The sequence below is a fragment of the Convolutriloba macropyga genome, chromosome 10 (assembly GCF_964194025.1).
Source record: "Convolutriloba macropyga chromosome 10, txConMacr16.3, whole genome shotgun sequence".
In the NCBI taxonomy this organism is placed as follows: Eukaryota; Metazoa; Xenacoelomorpha; order Acoela; family Convolutidae; genus Convolutriloba; species Convolutriloba macropyga.
The window spans coordinates 28,784,872-28,807,411 of record NC_134477.1 but is presented as its reverse complement, the minus strand read 5'-3'; the positions used below and the strand labels follow the sequence as shown (position 1 = coordinate 28,807,411).

Genomic DNA, 22,540 nt, shown 5'->3' with positions numbered 1-22,540 from the left:
TTGCCTCCACCATTTTTTATTTCAAACTAATTCCAGAATTTTTTTCAGGTGAAGGAGAGTCGGTTTTCTGTTTCTTTGTTTCGCTGTCATTGACTGGGAACGCTGCCCTATTTTTGACGCTTTTTTTAATAAGATTGTCAAATTTGACCTCAGTCAAGGAATTTCGTTGTTGAAATTCATATTCGTTGTCAACTTTTTTAAATAGATTTAGAAGCACATAAGGGCCAGTCTTCTCATATGTTTTCATATTAGCCCTGATTAGACGTTTTTCCGTCTTCGATATATCCGAATAGCAATAACCAGATTCAGAATTTTCTGTGGCACTTAATGGCATAATAAATTTCAACAATTAACTAGCTTTAGATATAAAATGAAACGACCACCTTGAAGAAACACTCAAAATCAAATGGCGCGGCAGGCTTGGATTAAACTGTTGTCCTCATTGTTTTTAATTGGAAGCAGGTTTACATGTTAAAAACACAGACTCAAGTAAGCCGCAGGCGTACTTGAATCTGTTGATTCCTTTAAACTTGAGAAAATGCAAGGGTGTGGCTAATGAAAAACATATGCAATATGCCACATGTTTCCAATCAGTAACAAAAACCTGTAAAACCTGTAGCTATAATACTACCTAGGAGTAATTTCAATATTTAGTGTTTAAAACCTATGCCATAACCATTGTGATCACAACTAAAATAGAAACCAAGCTTACACCTAAATATGAGAATACAAGTGGTGTGCGCAAACAGTTGCACTAATGAGAACTCCCATAAACTGTGTGTTCACAGTGTACTTTATTCCAATGATTTTGAAACTGCGACCAATTAAAAAAACAGTTAACCATAACACTAATTTTAGTGTAAGGGTGTTACTGATGAAAAACATATGCAAAATGTCACATGTTTTCAATCAGTAGGCACAATAACGTTAATACATAGAAATGGGGGTCAGAGATCAGAAATTACTCATAAGAAACCTGTAGAACCTGTATCTATAATACTACATTGGAGTTTTTTTTTAAATATTTAGTGTTTAAAACTTATGCCATAACTACTGTGACCATAACTACTTTACAAAACTAACGTAAACTTGAATATTGGAATGCATTTGTTGTGCTCGGACAGTTGCACTCATAAGAACTCCCATAAATTGTTTGTTCACAGTGTTCTTTGCTCCAATGGTTTTGAAACTGTGACCAAAAAAAGAACAGTTAACCGCAACACTCATTCTGGTATAGTTTATTTTCAGTTTTATCCCTGCAGAACTAAGTTGGATTTTGTCGTTCGGCCTCTTTCATATAATTTGAAGATTTCTTAGGTTAGTCAAAATTCTTGTACAAAATGTCCTTTTACTTACTCTCCGATTCTGAAGACTCGTGGCAACCAACTCTAGTTTGTCAGACAATGTTTAAAATTATTCTGTTTTTATCCAACAGTATAAAGAGTTTTCTCATGAAAACTGGGTTACCTCAGACCGATTCATTATTCCAAAATCAATTATCGACTTCGTAGCCACTCTATCAGGAAAAATATTACAGGTCCATGGAAATGTTATAACTTCTGGTGTACTAGTGCCTCCACGAAAATTGCACTCTTGTGAGCAGCAGGACAATGGAAAATTTCCAGACGAAACAAAGCAAATACTCTTCAAATATGATTGTGATTGTGTTCCGCTAATTGAAAATCAACCTGGAGCTCAGGATGCTTGGGAAATTTTGGCAAGCCTTCGGGGTATCCAATTGTCGCCCAAGTTTCCAACGAGCCCTCCCAGCAAATAGTTTACCAGCAACTCTTCTAATTATCCAAGTGCTACAACTACGCCTCAGACAAAGATTCCATCATTTTTCGAATCACTTTGTAGTGAGCACGTTTCTTTGATTTTCGGATTTGACAAAAATAGACAGAAAACCACCAACACTTCAATGCATTGAGAAGCAAATTTTGAATCATCCAAAACACCAACGCCACAAACTGATACGGGAGATTTGACAGTCACGCCAAACAACATGGAGACCCAAAAGTTTGCAGCGCACCGAAAAAAGGAAATCTTACAATACACTATGTGAACTATTTGAAAACTAATAGCTTAGCTATCTCTTTTATGCTTCTGTAAAGATATTGGTTAAAAGTTTGTTTAATTGTGATTTGTGTGCACGTGAAAGCTTAAATTTTTTATTGCTTTTCAAATAAATTTTTAAAACCTATTTGTTGTACATTAAACGTAGATCGTGTTCAAACATGTTCTACGTTTTTTCAAAAAAACTCTGAATAAACAAAATCTCGTTAGAAAAGTATTCGACAATTCCATGTGCCTGGAAACGAGGTCATTATGTATAAACATCTATAGTACTAAGATAGAATTTAAAGCTTCACAAATTGAGTTTACTGTTGAATATAACGTTCTTCAAAATGAATTTGCAGTTGAATAAAACCGAGAAATTATGCGTGATTTTCACAAACTAACTACTCTAATTCAAACCCAAGAGATGTTGAAAAACTCAATGAATTTGATCTGAAACAAAATTTCCTTTATCGAAACTTTATCGAATTTTTTTTTACAAAATTACAAAGTTTTATGAGAAATAGGTTCACATTACAATTCTACATATTGCAAAAGATTTGTCTTGTTCCTCTGTTTATTCAGAGAAGTCAATGAACGCATAAAGTAACGAACACTAGAGTAAAAGAAGCTAATTAATTCGAAAACCAAAGTAATTAATCTTGAAATTGTACTGCAAAATTTTAAACAGATGACATATAACTCAACGGAAGCCTTAAGGGAGCAATCCATTGCTGCACTTTGTAAAAGTGTTTCGTTCATAAACACAAAAAAAGCCGAAATGTGTACTAGAAAGAGTAAAAAAATTTAAAAAATGAGTTTCTTATCGTTTTTTTAATATTTGACCCCTGAAATTTGACCCTTAAAAACTGCAGTTCAAAAGATACTTGGGATGAAAAGAAGTATTCTCCTGATATCATTATTGACCAAGCTACAAAAATGTTCATCACATCTGTCACTTTTGGAGTAGCTCATAATGAGATAATTAGCCATTAATTAAGCGCTAATTAGTAACTAATTAGCAAAAATCCAATTAGCGGAAAAAACGTTCATCAATTTTTTAACCGATTCTTAATGAGAAAGATATGCTGGAAATTTTTGCTCAGAAGTGTCGATAAACGGATCCTTCATCGATTTTCAAAACATTTGGAAATTCATGTTCCATTAACATCTGGCATTAATTAGCACCTGAGGTACCACAAGGAAAAGTGATAGAAAGTTTTTTACTTCAATTTCTTAATCCTCGTGGGCAAGGCATGAAACTTCTTCAGAACAGCTGTCAACAAAAAACGCCTCTACAAATTGCGTTTACTGTTGAATATAACGTTCTTCAAAATGAATTTGCAGTTGAATAAAACCAAGAAATTAGACGTGATTTTCACAAACTAACTCTAATTCAAACCCAAGAGATAATAAAAAATTCAATGAATTTGATCTGAAACAAAATTTCGTTTATCGAAAACTCGTTTTGAGCAGTATTAGCCAGAAAAATTTCAGAACAAGAAAAAAATTCCATTTTTTTACTAAATTACAAAGTTTTTTGAGAAATAGGTTCACATTACAATTTTACATTTAGCAAAAGATTTGTCTCGTTCCTCTGTTTATTCAGAGAAGTCAATGAACGCATAAAGTAACGAACACTAGAGTAAAAAAAGCTAATTAATTCAAAAACAAAAGTAATTAATCTTGAAATTGTACAGCAAAGTTTTCAACAGATGACATATAACTCAACGGAAGCCTTAAGGGACCAATCCATTGCTGCACTTTGTAAAAGTGTTTCGTTCATAAACACAAGAAAAGCCGAAATGTGTACTAGAAAGAGTAAAAAAACTTCAAAAAAATGAGTTTCTTATCGTTTTTTTAATATTTGACCCCTTAAATTTGACCCTTAAAAACTGCAGTTCAAAAGATACTTGGGATGAAAAGAAGTATTGTCCTGATATCATTATTGAACAAGCTACAAAAATGTCCATCACATCTGTCACTTTTGGAGTAGCTCATAATGATATAATTAGCCATTAATTAAGCGCTAATTAGTAACTAATTAGCAAAAATCCAATTAGCGGAAAAAACTTTCATCAATTTTTTAACCGATTCTTAATGAGAAAGATATGCTGGACATTTTTGCTCAGAAGTGTCGAAAAACGGATCCTTCATCGATTTTCAAAACATTTGGAAATTCATGTTCCATTAACATCTGGCATTACTTAGCACCTGAGGTACCACAAGGAAAAGTGATAGAAAGTTTTTTACTTCAATTTCTTAATCCTCGTGGGCAAGGCATGAAACTTCTTCAGAACAGCTGTCAACAAAAAACGCCTCTACAAATTGCTTTTACTGTTGAATATAACGTTCTTCAAAATGAATTTGCAGTTGAATAAAACCAAGAAATTAGACGTGATTTTCACAAACTAACTCTAATTCAAACCCAAGAGATATTAAAAAATTCAATGAATTTGATCTGAAACAAAATTTCGTTTATCGAAAACTCGTTTTGAGCAGTATTAGCTAGAAAAATTTCAGAACAAGAAAAGAATTCCATTTTTTTTACAAAATTACAAAGTTTTATGAGAAATAGGTTCACATTACAATTTTACATTTAGCAAAAGATTTGTCTCGTTCCTCTGTTTATTCAGAGAAGTCAATGAACGCATAAAGTAACGAACAGAAGAGTAAAAAAAGCTAATTAATTCGAAAACAAAAGTAATTAATCTTGAAATTGTACAGCAAAATTTTCAACAGATGACATATAACTCAACGGAAGCCTTAAGGGAGCAATCCATTGCTGCACTTTGTAAAAGTGATTCGTTCATAAACACAAAAAAAGCCGAAATGTGTACCAGAAAGAGTAAAAAACTTCAAAAAATGAGTTTCTTATCGTTTTTTTATATTTGACCCCTGAAATTTTACCCTTAAAAACTGCAGTTCAAAAGATACTTGGGATGAAAAGAAGTATTCTCCTGATATCATTATTGAACAAGCTACAAAAATGTTCGTCACATCTGTCACTTTTGGAGTAGCTCATAATGAGATAATTAGCCATTAATTAAGCGTTAATTACTGACTAATTAGCAAAAATCCAATTAGCGGAAAAACTTTCAACAATTTTTTAACCGATTCTTAATGAGAAAGATATGCTGGACATTTTTGCTCAGAAGTGTATAAAAACGGATCCTTCATCGATTTTCAAAACATTTGGAAATTCATGTTCCATTAACATCTGGCATTACTTAGCACCTGAGGTACCACAAGGAAAAGTGATAGAAAGTTTTTTACTTCAATTTCTTAATCCTCGTGGGCAAGGCATGAAACTTCTTCAGAACAGCTGTCAACAAAAAACGCCTCTACAATTTGCGTTTACTGTTGAATATAACGTTCTTCAAAATGAATTTGCAGTTGAATAAAACCAGGAAATTATGCGTGATTTTCACAAACTAGCTTTAATTCAAACCCAAGAGATTTTGAAAAACTCAATGAATTTGATCTGAAACAAAATTTCCTTTGTCGATAACTCGTTTCGAGCAGTATTAGGTAGAAAAATTTCAGAACAAGAAAAGAATTCCAATTTTTTTTACAAAATTACAAAGTTTTATGAGAAATAGGTTCACATTACAATTCTACATATTGCAAAAGATTTGTCGCGTTCCTCTGTTTATTCAGAGAAGTCAATGAACGCATAAAGTAACGAACACTAGAGTAACTGAAGCCAATTAATTCGAAAACAATAGTAATTAATCTTGAAATTTTACAGCAAAATTTTCAACAGATGACATATAACTCAACGGAAGCCTTAAGGGAGCAATCCATTGCTGCACTTTGTAAAAGTGTTTCGTTCATAAACACAAAAAAAAGCCGAAATGTGTACTAGAAAGATTAAAAAAACTTCAAAAAATGAGTTTCTTATCGTTTTTTTAATATTTGACCCCTGAAATTTGACCCTTAAAAACTGCAGTTTAAAAGATACTTGGGATGAAAAGAAGTATTCTCCTGATATCATTATTGAACAAGCTACAAAAATGTTCATCACACCTGTCACTTCTGGAGTAGCTCATAATGAGACAATTAGCCATTAATTAAGCGCTAATTAGTGACTAATTAGCAAAAATCCAATTAGTGTAAAAAACTTTCAACTATTTTTTAACCGATTCTTAATGAGAAAGATATGCTGGACATTTTTGCTCAGAAGTGTCGAAAAACGGATCCTTCATCGATTATCAAAACATTTGGAAATTCATGTTCCATTAACATCTGGCATTAATTAGCACCTGAGGTACCACAAGGAAAAGTGATAGAAAGTTTTTTACTTCAATTTCTTAATCCATGTGGGCAAGGCATGAAACTTCTTCAGAACAGCTGTCAACAAAAAAACGCCTTCAAAAAAGACACATGTAACTGTCATGTAATTGTCATGTAATTGTTAACTAATGACTTGATTGACAGAAAAATCAACTTTTTTTCTGTTGATGCTGGATCAATTTTTTCCACTGAAACCAATGTTTGCTAATACTGGGATCATTTTTGGTCATAATGCCTCTCATGCTATTGTGACAACTTGTTCCAATGACTGCTTAATTAGCGCCCTCTTGTGTAATTTTCTGTGAAACAAGCCATGTTCAAATAGTTTCTTGTTTTGTTTTTTCGAGAAAAAATAAAAACAATTGGAAGCCCTATTAATTGGTCTGTGTAGCATACCTTAGACGTTTCTAGGAAAAATTTGTAAAAAAATTTCATTAATATTTGACATTTTTGTCTGGAATACGCAACAATTTCGATTCAACATGTACCGCCAAAACCGAACAATCAGAAAACAGCATTTCAAAACCTCAAAATTGGCGTCTATATAGTGAACCCGAGAAGCCATTTCTTGTTCATTCGTTTCACTAGCTCAACTGTTCGTACTCGAGTTTAACAATTATTTCTTACTAAAGTTAGAAAAATTAAAAATGGGTTTCCAGTGTCGTTTTTTTATTCTATTTTGAGTACAAAAATAAATCGCTCCAGGCATGAGCACAACTTCTATCCTGATGAGTTTGGTTTACCAGTATATCAATGCTAATTATGTAAGTTTACTTGGCGGAAGATTTCTTTGCTCGAAGAACACATGAAATCTGCACACCAACGATTCACCAATTGCTCTCAAATCTGCCTACTGGGATTCAACGATCGCAATCTTTACCTACAGCATATGACTTCCGTTCATCACTTACCCGTCCTAGGTGGACAATTTCAGAATCGAGACATTCCGTCGGAAAGTGCATTCCATGGAGTGCTGAGAACGTTCGAGTCAACAGAGGCCAAAGTGTGCAATGATCTCGAAAACTTCATGCGGATAGAAAAACCCAAAAAAGAAACAAAATAATAAGTAAGCAGTTGACCCAGGGACATCAAAAAATTCAACTGTGTGCAAAATTGCGGCAAAGTTCTGTATGAAGTGCCAGATAATCCAAAAAATGATTGTATTGACATATACGCAAACTCTCTGATGATTCCTGCCTACGCAAACGGACTGTCGGATGAAGCGTTTTGGCAAATGGTGGAGAAGACGATGAGCGTATTGGCAACATTAAACTCTTTTTGAAGTGGTTGGACACTCAAAAAAAATCTCAAAGTCGACGTCAAATTTGCATGTTTCAGACCAATTCATGGTTCATCATACATCGCGTTGCCGACAAAGATTGCCAACTGTAGAGGATTGCTCAACGTTAGGAGCCATGAAGACCGAGATTGCTGCAGGTATTGCTTTGTGGCGACTTCTCACATGTATCATCCGATAAGTCTCGGTAAAATTGATCAAATCCATCAAATCGACAAAACTTCACCAACTACATACAATCAACCAGGACTTCATCAAACTTTGGACGATTTTACTATGCCCATGGGCTATGCAGACATTCCTCAATTTGAAACATTCAACAAACTTCAGGTAAACGTGTTTGGATACGATAAATTCCAGTTTTTCCCCTCTAAAAATTTCGTCATACAGTTGATTTTGTAATGGATTTTTTTTTGCTTTATGACTGTGACCATCACCACTACGTCCTCTTTACGAACCTTGTGGAGGTTGTTTGCTACGTGCGAGGACTTGATTATAAATTCTCCTACAAAGTTTGTCGAAGCTGATTTTGGATTTGTCGAGAAGGTCATGAAAGTTACAACATACATCTCATTAACTGTTGCAAAAAAGGCACCTGCTGTCAATCATATGCCTTCAATTGAGAACATCTCATAAAAATACACGAACTTGGCTGCTACGTGGTTTGTCGCTCTTGTTATCTATTTTGACTTCAAGTCGTTCTTACCACCTGTGTCTGCTTGCAAGGGACCAAGTGATAAAGCCTTTACACAAGTCAAGGAGATACATGAACCGTATGGCTCTGCGCAAACAGTGATAGATCACCACTCATCAAAGCCAATCTTTCATCATGTAGACAGTTCTCCTGCTTTCATGACAAGTTTTGTCAAAACGCTTCACAAACTAGCCAAAGATATTTATCAGCAGAAAAGGAAGCAACCTTTTTTCAAATGCGATAGACGAAACATTAGAAAATCTAACGCTACGCACTCTTGTTTTTGATAAAAAGGTTTTCAGAAGCGGAAGATCCAGAGAACACAGTTCACTGGGACCATTGCCACCATAGTGGTAAATTCTTTGGATGGGCACATGAAAAATGCAATCGCTCGAGGCGAAATATCAACTTCACCCCTGTTGTGGGTCATAATATTCAAAATTACGACTTACATCTTATTTGCTAGGTACTGAACAACTGTTAACCAACCAAATCATCAGCGTCATACCATCCACCGATGAAAAAGACATATCAATGACATTTGGTGTGCTTATTGACACTTTCGTAACGGAAAAGGGAAAAACGGTGAAAGTTTACGAATATCTTTGATTCATAGACTCCTTCAAGATGATGATCAATTCTTTAAAAAAATTGTAAAACTTTACCCGATGACCGCTTCGAAATAATGGGGGCAATGTTTTCTACATTATATGACTATAGCCTTCAGCTAATTAAACAGAAAGGCTACTACCATTATTCATGTGTGACTGGTCGGTCCAAGTTCAGTGACACCAATCTTCCACCACTGAGCAAGTGGGGTAACACTCTAGACTGAGGGGCCGTGAAGGTAACGGAGACTACTTTACAACATGCACGCATGGTGTGGGAAATTCTGGAATGCGGAACACTGCAGGATTATCATGACTCATACTTGAAGCTCGACTGTGCACTACTCGCATGTGTTTGCGATTTCCATCGACAATTGAGCTTTGATAAGCATAAACTGGACTCTATGCACTTCTTCACCCTACCCAATATGGCTAAGGAAGCATCACTTAGAACCTGCAAAGCCAATGTCGAGTTATTGACTGAGCGTGAACACTTGGACATGATTGAACCCGCAATTCGCGGTGAAGTCACATCTGTCTTTGAAAGTTGGCGCAAATAACTCTTATATTCCCAACCACGATAGCACGGAGGAATCCTCTTTTGGTTTCTGTGTCGACACTAATAACCTTTATGGTGGCATAATGCAATCAGAGAAACTACCCGTCGCCGACTTTGCTTTCAACACAGAGATTCCAATTCAAGAGATTTTGGACAACGCCGATGATGCTAGCATTAAATACTTTGTAGAGGTTGGTCTCTCTTACCCACCGAGTCTTCATGATGAGCAGTGCAATTTTCCACTGGCGCCCACAACAGATGTGGTTGAAAACGAGTGGTTGAGCGATTACCAGACCGAAGTGAAAGAACAGCACAATCTCCCATCTTCCAAAGTAAATAAACTCCTTCAAACATTCTTTGATAAAAGGAGATACGTGGTCCACTACAAACTGCTGAAAATCTATGTCCAACTGGGCTTGGTAATCAAAAAGGTTCACAGAGTGCTTCAATTCGACAAGAAAACTGGCTGTCGCCATTCATTACACTAAAAAGTGAAAAGCGGCCAGTTGCGTCAAACAAGTTTGAAGAGAACATTTATAAACTGATGAATAATGCAGTTTTTTTTAAAAACTGTGAATCTAAAAGACGCAGAAATAAAATAACAATTTCAAGAGATGCAGAGCATGCGCTAAAAATAATATCCGAATTTGAGTTCGATCGCTGTATGATTTTTGGGGAGAATTTAGCAGCCTTGACCACACGGCTGAAGTCCCCTTATTAGAATACTCCCATCATTGTGTGAGCGACTATCTTAGAACTAGCAAAACACCACATGTACTCATTCCATTACAATGTCATGCGCCCCAACTTTGACTGTCGCCTTCTTTACAGCGATATGGATAGTCTCCGCTAGTGACGATTTTTATACAGAGTAATCGCAGAAGCCACAGTCAGTATTGAGCCATTTTGATTTCTCAAATGACCCGCTTTATCACTTTTTTTACAATACAACTAACAAAAGAGTCGTCTTCAAATACAAGGACGAATTCGCCGGCGACTATTTTACTGACTTTATCTCTTAGAAGCCGAAGCTGTACTCAATCCTGACGAAAAGGGTTCTCCATCCTGTGCTCCATCCTGTAAGTTTATTCCCTCACAAAACAATATTATTAGTTGTTGTACAAAAATTCGTATTGGGTTAGTTGGCACCTGGAAGGTGTTAAATCTTTTTATAATTACATAGGGTGTTAGTAATCATAATGGCACCTAATTTTCCTCTTTTCTTTCTTTCTTTCTTTCTTTCTTTCTTTCTTTCTTTCTTTCTTTCTTTCCCTCTTTCTTTCTTTCTTTCTTTCTTTTAGGTTGTCGAAAACTTTCAGCAAAAGGGGTGGCGAAGGCCGCACAACAACTTCTTCGTCGCGTCAACTTCCTAAACACTCTCAGCACTGGAAACCACCTGCGCTCAGAGAAGTTACAGGCTGCAGACAGTTACTACAAGCAAAATTTGTCTGTCAGTTTTTGACAACAAGCACTATGTACTACCCGATGGCATAAAAAGCCTCCCGTTTGGCCTTATTAAATTGGCGATTATAATATCAATGAAATTGATTGGAAAAACGACGAAGTGGAATAGGATTGTGACAATTTTAGCGAATTACTTTTGAGCTCGAGCCCAGAGTGGGATAACAGTTCTTTTTGTACCACATTCCTCCCCAGATACCACCATCCACAGCTTGAAAACGTGGCAACCACCAGACTCCGGTTTTGTTGCCGCTCAGAATATAAGTGATTGGTTATTGAAAGTAGCGATATCGTTGATTTCGATGCCAGTTTTGAAGAAAACTCTACGCCCGATAATCCGTTCATTAATTTTGAGGCAGAAGAAGCAAGCGAAAGCGAGTCAGATGGCCCAGTGTGTAAAACTGCAAGGCGGTGTTAGAGTGCATAGTTGAATTTAATTGCCCAGAGAGAGAGGGACTCGCAAAGCTGATCCAGTATTGATTTTGCATGCAGTGTGAAATTTGGTTTTAATTTAATTTGTTTGATTGTTTTGAAATCAAAAGCAAGCGGTGAGACAGAAAGCAAAGTTAAAGGGAAACAAAAGCGGCAGGACTCAAAAGGGAAAGATTGAGCAGGAAAGGGAAATAAACAGCAGCGGAATGATTTTAGGCCGCCTATCCTATTCCCAGTTAAACGCCACTACCTATTATCCTATGGTTAAGAGTCGAATGATAACCCCCTTCTGTACGTAGGTATTATATACTACTACAATCATATAAAAAAATCAGGGGAAAAGAAACGCTACCGACCAATAAAACAGAGGAAATGGAAGAAATGAAAAAGGAAATTTTTTTTTAGAAAAGTCTCATAAACTTAGCAGCTACTTCCTGATCGATAATCTAAAAAATTTTAAATAATTCTCCTGCTCCATCAGTGTACTACGCAATTTCGGACAGAGAAACTTTAAACAACAAGAAAAGCCAACAAAGAAAAATTGTAAGGAAATGCATGTTTATTTATATAAAATTATGTAAAAATTGTAAATTTTTTTAGCAATAATTATATATATATAAGTGAAAACTATTATATGGAAATCTACTGAAACCAGCCCTTAAAATATTTATGATGAATGAAAACACTCCCCTGATGCTCTAAAAGATGCAATAAGATTAAAAAAGCTGCTGAAAAACGTCCACCCGGCAAATGGCAAAAAATGCTCAAAATTGCGCCCTAAACTCTAACATTTTATCAGATGATCAAGAACGTCTCTACACGTAAAAAACATGTTTATTTCTTTGATACAAAAAACGCTATCCCATGAAATCTATTTAAAACGAAAAACCTGCTTTGAAAAATATATATAATGGATTTAGCGAATGATTTCACCTCAATATCTTTGGAAATTTTCATTCAGAAAATTGAAACATTTGGCCTTGTAGAAAACGCAAGATTCTTATTGAAATCGTGTCCAATCAACAGGAAATAGTGTGTTAGAATCGGAATCGTTGGATCCGACTGGTTAATTATAAATCACGGTGTTCCAATAGGTCCTGTACTCAGACGACTAGTTTTCATAGTTTTTGTAAATGAATTCGTTGAGAAATTAGCGAAAAGTTAAAGTGTGTTACAATTTGCAGATGACAACGCAATTTTTAATCACGAAAAGAAGAAACAATGTTTAGAAACAAAGGCTAGTGATGGAAATTGAACATTATATGAAGCAAATCAAGTTAATTCTAAATGAAGGGAAAACAGCAATAATGGTTTTCAAAAAAGAAAAGTCACTAACATTCAATTCCAAGGAATTTAAAACTCATTCAATGAAATCAACTGATGAATGCAGATATTTAAGTGTTATTCTTGACAAAGATTTGACATTCAAAAAACAACTTTATAATGTGAATAGTAAAATGGCTTCAGCTATCAGATCAATTTGTTTTGTACGCAATCAAATACCTTTAAACGCTCGAATAAATCTCTTTTGATCACTTGTTTTGTCGCATTTAGAAATTAATGAAATATTTTTTCAAAAACTACCATCCTTCTCACTTAAGAGAAAAAACAAATAAATTAGATGGTACATAAAAGTTTGCTCTTTTCAAACCAAATATGACAGTGCTCATAAACTATTTCTTGAAAATAAAATACTTCCCGCAGAGTTTCAAATAGCAAAAATTTCATTAAATAGACTTTTCGACATTGTCCAACAAACAAACATACGAGACCAAAAGAAATTCAGAGTGTTCAGAGACGTGAAATTAAAGTAAATAATCGTACATACGATTTTTCTCTCACAACAAAATTTAAATAAAAATGGAGTCAAAATTCAAATATAATGAACTTCGTTCGTAAGTGGAAGAAACTTCCAAGAGTTCTAAGAAAGGAAAAATCAAAAAAAGTCTAAAAAAATTAAAAGAAGAGATTCAAAAAAGACATGAACGGGTTCCGATGGACAAAAAACTTGAAGGCTATTTTGTTATAAAATAATTGACGAAAACTTTAAACTGAACCTAACTTTTTTTTCAATATTATATTAAGATATTCAATGGAAAGATGTAGTATGTTTGATTTATAGTCTTACGACATGTAATTTTATCCTAGCGGTTAATCGAATTTACTTGTTTGAGATTTGAAAAGAAACCGCGCGTGATAAAAAAAATCGGCCGCTTAGCGTTTTTTTTCACAGCTACTTTACTGACTCTCAACGTTCATGTCATAAGATTCAAATATCTTCCGCGTTCAGCCACTAATATTTTTTTCAGATAATGAAAATTTCCAACATTTTCCATCAATTTTTCCGAATACACTAAAGATCCCGGATATCTCAACACTGCGACCATGGAGCACTGCGACCATGTATACTTGGAGCACTGCGACCATATATACTGGTCCAAATATTTTTAATGCAAAAACTGCCATAAAAAATTGAGATTCTCAAAATTAAATTATCTATTGAATCTTAGTATTATTCTGATGTTGATAATCGTAGCAATCTATGGTGCATTTTATGATTGGAAAAATTTCATCAATAAGAAGAAATGACAAGAAATTAACTCAAAATTGTTACATCGGTACATGCCAGTTGTAGTTGAACTGGTACCATTTGCTGGATCGTAATCATAGTACGAGTCACCACTTTCACTATAATCGATGAAATAGTAGTAGCCGTAATCCCCTCCATTGCTTGGTGGTGCTGATAGGCTACCAGAGGAGTTCGGAGGTGAAACAGGTTGGGGAAGAATCGAAGATGCGGCCGACGATCCACCGGAACCAGATCCAGAAAGTGCTCCTGGCCCAGACCCAGATCCAGACCCAGATCCAGACCCAGATCCAGACGAAGATCCAGACCCAGATCCAGACGAAGATCCAGACCCAGATCCAGACGAAGATCCAGACCCAGATCCTGACGAAGATCCAGACCCAGATCCAGACGAAGATCCGGACCCAGATCCAGATCCAGATCCATTTACTCCTCGTTTGGTCTGGGCACTCGTAGGATTATTCGTGGGTTGCAAATTTATGGGTGGCGTATTTTTCGGATCGTTTACAAATTGGCAGCCTTTAGTTTTTGGAGCCCTAAACAAGCAATGTGTGCCTCGCCGTTCCAACTCAACAGTGCTTGCAAGATCTTGCCGCAATCATACCCAACTCTTAGTTGAATTATATTCTATTATATCTTAGAAATTCTCGAGATGAGGTGCAAATACAAATTTTACGCATACTTATATGTATGTTGAGCGCTGAATTCATCCAAATGCTCAGAAAGCACTCAAATTAAAGTAGCCGCGATAGACGGTTGTGGCCTTCCATGAATTGAAACAACTAAAGAAATAAGATAGACAGATAGACCACCAGCCCTTTAATAGACCACTAGACTTTTTGGTTTAGATTCGGACTGTCATTTTTATGAGACACATTTACTCTACAAGGAAGAAGCCCTAATGGAGCCTTTTCATTATTAACATTCGATAATAAGACTTAAGACTCTATTACTCAGGAATTAGGGCATATAAGTTTGGCACTACTTCGATGCACACTTTTGACCTTTAATTAGTAAATGTTCATAAAATTTAAAGTCCCATAAGTGAGTTCAGAAGTCATTGTTTTGAGTGAGGTTGTTGACCAACTTGCTTATAAGATCGATTTGACAATAGTAAATTCACAAACTTTGGTTTCAGCGGTAAATTAGCATGGAAACATATGGGCTAAAGTTAGAAATCAAATCATGCAAAAGTCAAATTAAGAAACTTGCGAAATATTGAAGCTTGAGCTTCAACACTCCGCGAGGAGAGGAGGGCGCGCTTTAAAATTAGGGCTAGACCTGAATACTCTGGTACTAATTTAAAACTAATATAAAACATATTGAGTTTGTGACTTGTAATCTTTTTCGAAGTTGTTGATCTTCTCTTTGCATTGTAAGCTGCATTGTATGATCGGCAATCTTGTGAGCTGCTGGTTACTTGATTTGGAATGGACCGGTTTGATCTATTTGGCTTCTGATGTTGTTCTGAGTTGCAATTCGCTATCTCGCGGTGGCTTGACATCTAAAAGCTAATTGGAATTTTTGACAAAATTCTCAATCCTCCCACACAACCAGAGAAAAGGGTTAATAATATTATTGAATGTTGAATGACTGGTTTCCAGGAGATGAGTAAGTAAACAATTTGGTGATAATTCTAATATAGTTTTAAATCAAGTTGGGTTTGTTGCTGCGCTCCTTGTGATGTCCGCTTCTTCTTCATCTATGACTCGTGACAATTTTACTGCAGGGCGCGTTAGTGTACCTGTTGCTGTGTGAATGACAAATGATCTTGGTATTTCGTCGGTTCCATAATGACATTTGGTTATCCGTCCAAGGGGACAAATACCTCTCGGGGTAAATTCGTTCAGAATCCAGACTAAATCGCCCACTCTGAGTTGTTTTGACTGCTCTCTCCATTTTGCTCTGCTTATTAGGTCTGAAGTATACTCTCGTTGAAGTCTTTTCCAGAAGTGGTCCAAAAGCGTTTGTGTATAGTTGAAATCTTTCTTCCTGAAAGTTTTCAGTTTTGATGTTAGAGGGGCTAGGGCTAGATGTGGTCGTCGAAAAATGAAGTGGTTGGGTGTTAGGGCTTCATCGTCGTTGTTATCAGAAGAAACGTAAGCTATGGGGCGGGAGTTTAGGATGCTTTCCGTTTCTGTCACAATTGTTTGGAAAGTCTCTGCTTTCAGTTGCTGACTTCCTAAGATTATGAGAAGAGTTCTCTTCGCTGTTTGAATTATTCTTTCCCATATACATCCGAATTGTGGAGCAAGTGGTGGATTCATCTTCCAAACTATGTTCTGCTGCGATAATTGTTGAGCAATATAAGAGTTGTCAATGCTGATATTATCCAAATTCATAACCTTTTTCGATGCTGTAAAATTTGTTCCGTTGTCGGAGATTATAATCTCTGGATATCCTCTCCTTGAAACAAAACGTCTAACTGCAAGTAAACAACTGTCGGTGTCTAGACTATGGCAAACTTCCAAGTGCACTGCACGGGTTACTAAACACGTGAAAATGCAGATGTACTGTTTTTCAAGCTTGCGAGTTTTATCCTCAATGTAGAAAGGTCCAAAGTAATCTAATCCTACATTAATGAATGGGTATTGTTTTTCGGCATCAGCAAAGCGAAAGTGCGGAAGATCAGACATCATTGGCGTAAAATTCTGAGCTCTCCATCGGCGGCATATGAAACATGTCCGGCTGAGTCTTCTTAGGAACCTTCGAAGTCCAATGAATAAAAATGTCTGTTGTAGGTGCGCTCTGACAAACTCCGTTCCCATGTGTTGACAGCTGTTAGAGTGAGCGTCTTGAACAATTAACTGAGTGACATGGTCTATGATGTCTAGTATTATGGGGTGTTTTTGATTCCAAGGTATTGGCGCATGTCTCAGCCTTCCTTTGGCACGCAAAACTCCATTTCCATCCAAAAATGGATTGAATTGAAGAACTGCATCCCTTTGTTCCAGTTGTTGTCCAGTTTGCATTCTAATAATTGCTTTTCCAAAAGTGTTTTGTTGTGAAATCTTTATCAGGTAATTTCGGGCTTCATTCTGACTGTTTAGTGTAACTCTTTTCCGCAAAATGTTTGTTGCTTTGTACACGGTTGTTGTCCTTCTGAGCAATCGTTTCCAAATTGAAAATTTTGATGGTTCTATGACAGGGTCCATACATTTAGGTAATACTAAGTTTGTCGTTGTTAAAAATTTTGTTTGATCAAAGTTCCAGTTTTCAGGGTCTTCAAAAAGAATTTTTGGTCCTTGTAGCCACTTCTCTTCAAGCTCTGATGGTTTCAAACCTCTGGTACCATGGTCGGCAGGGTTGAGCTTTCCGGGTATATGTTTCCATTCCTCTGCTTTAGAGTGTTCCAAAATTTTGTTGACACGGTTAGCTACGAAAACTTTTTGCCGTTTGTCTGAGTTTATCCATCCTAAAGTTGCAGTACTATCCGTCCAGAAGTGAACTGAGGAAAAATTTAATGTCATTTCTGTGACTAAAAAACTAGCTAGTTGGGCTCCCATTGTGGCTGCCTCTAATTCAAGTTTAGGTATACTTGTGTGCTTTATGGGGGCTACTCGGGATTTGCTAATGACATAGTTCACAATGACATTCCCTTCAGTAGTTGTAGATATCATATAAATAACCGCTGAAGTTGCTATATTTGAAGCATCTGTGAAGACATGAAGTTGTTGACCGGTCGTTGGTCCTGTTACAAGGCATCTTTTTGTTGTAATATCTGGCATGCTGTTGAATTCGTTAATCCATTTCTTCAGGTCAATATGAAATTCGGCTGGTACTTGTTCGTCCCATTTCTTGCCTTGTTTTATGACTGCTTGAAGAAGGCTTCGAATTCGTATCGCAAATGGCGTTATCATCCCCAGGGGGTCGAAAAGCGAAGCTGCTGTTGACAAGAGTTCTCTTTGTTGTAAACGTTCAATTTTGATGTCTAAATTGGGTTTCCTAAATATGAAGGTGTCGTTTTTGACATCCCACGTCTGTCCCAGAACTCGTCGCGTTAATGCTTTATCTCCTTCAGTGTCGTCAATTAAAGGAAAACTCGAATCGTTGCTAAAGAATTTCGTTAAGTTGAATCCTCCTTTTTAAGTGTTTCTTTGATGCATGTTGTCTGTTCAATTGCTTCGTCTGTTGTCTCGAAACTCTGTAAAAAGTCGTCCATGTAAAAATTATTCGTTATTGATTGACTGGCTTCAGGTGATAAGTGGTGATTATTGATAGCACATTTTCTAAGTACATAGATAGCACAAGAGGGCGAACAGGTTGCACCAAATATGAGTCGCTTGTATTTGTATATTGTTTCGGTGTTGTTTTTGTACCATGGAAACCTTAATGCGTCTTGATCTTCTTTCCTTACTGCTATCTGCATAAACATGGCTTCTATATCTCCGGTAACTGCTATGGCAAACTGTCGAAAGCGTAGTAGGAGTCCAACTAAACTGCAGAGAAGATCTGGTCCAGTTAGAAACGCTTTATTCAGTGAATGTCCTTTATAAATAGATGCTGCGTTTGTTACACGACGAATCTTTTTCTTCTGTTTGTGCTCTACTGGATGATGAGGAAGATACCATAATTGGCTACCATAGAAGATCGCAAAGACCGGTAAATTAATGATATGTCTACTGCTGTCGATGGCTCCAATCCCAAGAAAAATTTCTGTTGTTTCAATCGTGTGTTCTTGGTATAGTGATGCTACGGGTATTGTAACACATTTCCTATCACGAATTCCTAAAACATCTGGAATTGTCTTGGTAATTTGCGTATTGTCACTTCCACTGTCAAGGAGAGCGTAAGTTTCAATGGAGACCGTCTCCGAAAACACTGTTACCGGTATTGCTTGGAGCTGAACATGTGGTCGGATCCAACTGCTCGGCTGGTTATTACTGCAAGTGTAGTTGTGTTGTCGGTTATTGTTGCCTGAGAAGCTTTGCGAATTTTGGTCTGTTGAGTGCTGATATTGTTGATTAAAGTTTCCTGATGTTGGCTGCTGTTGTTGAACATTGGACATATTGGGCACTTGATGTGATTGCCCGTAATAGAAGTTCCGGTTATGTCTGTTGTAGCTGTTACTATTGTTGTAGTTACCATTTGTGCTATTGTTGCTGTTGCTGTTGATGCTGCTGTTGTTGTTGTAGTTGTTGTTGTTGCTGCTGTTGTATCGGCTTCTGCTGCGTTGCCGGTTGTAACCACTGTTACCATTTTGTCTAGTTTGGTGATTGCAGTTGGGGTTACTGCTGCTCAAATTTTTGTTCCACGAAGAACTGTTATTTGTGAAATCGAACTGGTTTCTGTTCAAGTTATCTCCGTTGCGTCGATAATCAGAGATTGATTAGTATTGTCCTTGATTACTAGGCTGTGTTGTGTTGAAATTGTTACGGTGTATTGTTGAGTGATGAAAACTGTTACAATTGTCTACCTCACATCTGTATTTGCTGTTGCATTGTCCTTTTGGATGTTCGGTAAGACGATTTGGGCATAAGTGCAGTTGTCGCACTGTCTGCTGTCTGTCGTACACGTTTTCACTCAAAAATTTTTGACATTTCCCTAAATTGTGGCTTTGTGAACAAAGCGGGCAATTCTTTCTGGCGTTGATCCTTTGTTCAGATTTTCCACGTTGGTGTGTTCTCTCATAGAATGAATTTCTGTTGTGAGTGCGTGGCATATCTTTGCACGCTTCGGCATACTTTTCTATCCAATCTTTGAAATGAATCAAATTTGGGTTAACAAGTTCTTTGCGGATGACATTTTCGTTACACTTTATTATCATTGCAAGGGATAGTTTTTCTTTGGCTACTCTGAGAACGGCGGATGATTGCAGGTCCGGCGTAAACTCGTGAAGAAGAAAAATTTGTACTAATTGTCTGAGAAATGCTGCAAATGAAATGAAGCTGTCTGGGTTGTCTGTCGAAGGCTTGGGCCAGCGTTCCAGTTTGTCAAGATATGCTGCAATAACAGTTTGTGGTCTTCCAAATCTTCTCTTGAGTTCGGGTATTGCATCGTGGTAAAATTCTCCATTATATGAGTATCCAAAAACGCTTTCCTTTGCCCGATCTGTGAGAGCATTTTGGAGATAGGTGATTTTCTGTGCGTCCGAAAGAGACACGTTATCATGTATTGTTGATTTGAAATAACAATACCACTCGTGCCATTTGAGGGGGTCTCCGTTGTATGTCTTCAGTTGTGTCTTTGGCAAATTGATGTTTATGTGCGGGTTTCTCTGATTTGGTGTAAATTGCAGATTGCGAAAATGTTCGTTGGTTGAATTGGTTGTGTGATTTTCATGTAGTTGTGTAGCAGATTCGAAGTGAACTGTGGGTTGTCTGACATTGGAGCTGTCTTCGTATCTCTCCATACTGTTCTCTCTAATTTCGTGTATTGCATGAGACTGGTTGCGGCAAGACCTTGTCTGTATTTCCGTGTCAGATGTGTCTGCTGATACTGTTGGACGGCTGTAGGTTGTCTGTGTTAACATGGTATTCTCATTGCAACGAGGTTGATTGCGATTTTCGGGTGCGAAAATGTTTCTATCCCTTGTTTGTTTTTGTTTATTCGAAGCAAGAGTTCGTGAATTTGTTAGGCAACTTTCCTGTTGTGTTGATTGTTGGTGAGTTGTGCTTCCCCCAATTATTTGTAGTTTGGATGCTTGGTTCTTTGAGGAAACTTTTGCACGCGAATCGTTTCGTTGGTTTGTCTCTTCATCGCTGTCACTGTCACTGTCGTCACAGCTGTCCTCTGAGGGACAATTGCTAATACTTTTTTGTGCTATGAGCAGTTTTGAATTTCTGAGTTGTTTATCTGGAAGCTGATGGCTTTTAAATATTGCTGAGTGATTTACTATTGATGTTGTTTGGGGGTCCTGATTCTTTTTGCTGGATTTCACAAACTGAAATGGTTCGGCAAATTGATTATGCCAATTTGTTCCAATGCACTCGTAATGTTGATTGCTCTGGGTTCCCTTGGAAAGTTCAGGTTGTCGTTCGTTTCCTTCGTTTGAATCTTTAGGTTCACTATTGGAGGTCTGTTCAACAAATGTTCGAGAAGACCCCTGTTGTAAACTGTTCCGGTCCCAATCTATTCGTTGATTACTAATTCCTATGCTGTTGTTTGCTGTGTTTTCTACAGTTTCTCTAATGATACGTTTGCAGGATTTATTCGACACAACTGTATCTCTGCCGTTTTTTCGATGACTGTCAGGTGAAAAATTGTCGGTGTCATTTCGAAATTTCAGTGATTGATATCTATCAATGCTGAGTCCGATTTCATTTGAGACAGAAAAACTGGTATTGTTTCTTTCGGTCAGTGTCGGGCATGACTCTTGTGGCTGTGATGATGCGGCGTTGCGCAGACGTGATGATGTGGCGTCGGGCATGAATCTTGTGGCGGCGTTGCGCAGACTTCTATCTGATGATGATTCTCTCGAGTTGTTAGATGAATTATGTCTGTTGCGTAAGTTGTACCTCCGTGTGATTTTGGGCTGCATTTTCTTTGTGCCTGGTGTATCTGTTTGATATAATTTCGATGAAGGCGCATACATTGTTGTTTTTGTAATAGGATTGTCTCCTGAAGCACCAACTGTGTTCATCTTTGATTTAGACAAACCATTTATAATTTTCTTCCATTTCAGCAATGTTGTTGTGCGTTCACCTGAGCGTTCGGCAAGTGTGATGTTCTCGTTAGTTGTAAGGGTAAACTCGGAGATACTATCCAATAGCTTGTCCAAGCATGCCTTATGTTCCAGCAGTGTGTCATACGTGAGTTGAAGAACGTCAACGTCATCGGTCTGATACTGTTCCTCAAGAAAGTTAACTGCTGAGCCCCACTCAACTTCACGTCTCATGATTTGTTGGATCAACGTCTTTTTCATTTTATTTGTTTTCGGTGCCATTTGTTTCGGTCTAATTGATGTTTGGAATTGTTCGGGTCATTCTTGCTTAGTGCTTAATTAGTTTGCAGTTTTGAACAGTTTCAGTTTCTATGCAAATTTAAACAGCACTATCAATGAGAGCCCCTGTATTGTTGCGCGCAAGAGTATTCAGTGTTACTTGAGGTTGGTAAAGAAGCTGCTCTTTCTACTTCCGTTGTCTGTTTTTTTGTTTAGTATTCTCCAATCTCTATGCAGCGTAATGGTTGTGAGTTCTTTTAATTGTCAGCCTATTTGCTGATAAACGATTATTTTTACTTTTTTCGAAAGAAAATTCCTTTGTTATGGTGATATGTTAAAAGAGCAAAATTTATCTCAGACCCGAGTGTGCTTTTATATTGTTGTGATATTAGTGAAGGTATGGTCTGAGTTTCTTTTATCCTAAACTTGGTTGAGTCTGTTGGACTTTGCAGATGGTCAGAGAACGTCGATTTTTTTAAGGAAAATTAATGTCAAAAGAAATTATTTTTACCGACTTTTGATACGTGGCGTTACTACTTGACGTTTAAATCTTCTCTGCAACGAACAACCTAAATCCGAAGCTTTGTCTACTGTTTAACGTGCCCTCTGAAGTAGAAAGTATTTGACTGTAGTTGCCGTGTTCTTTCTTGCTTTACATTTTGAAGA

At 36.9% G+C, this 22,540-nt stretch overlaps 1 protein-coding gene across 1 annotated transcript in view; it reads right to left on the bottom strand.

Annotated features, from left to right (window-relative positions):
• Positions 1 to 13,913: 13,913 nt before the first annotated feature.
• The window catches only part of LOC142348410 (uncharacterized), a 73,973-nt gene continuing 65,346 nt past the window's right edge, over positions 13,914 to 22,540 (bottom strand). The window contains exon 2 of the mRNA XM_075399765.1: positions 13,914 to 14,528. Coding sequence (XP_075255880.1) covers positions 13,958 to 14,528 — 571 coding nt within the window. The 3' untranslated portion in view covers positions 13,914 to 13,957. The remainder of the gene's footprint in view (positions 14,529 to 22,540) is intronic.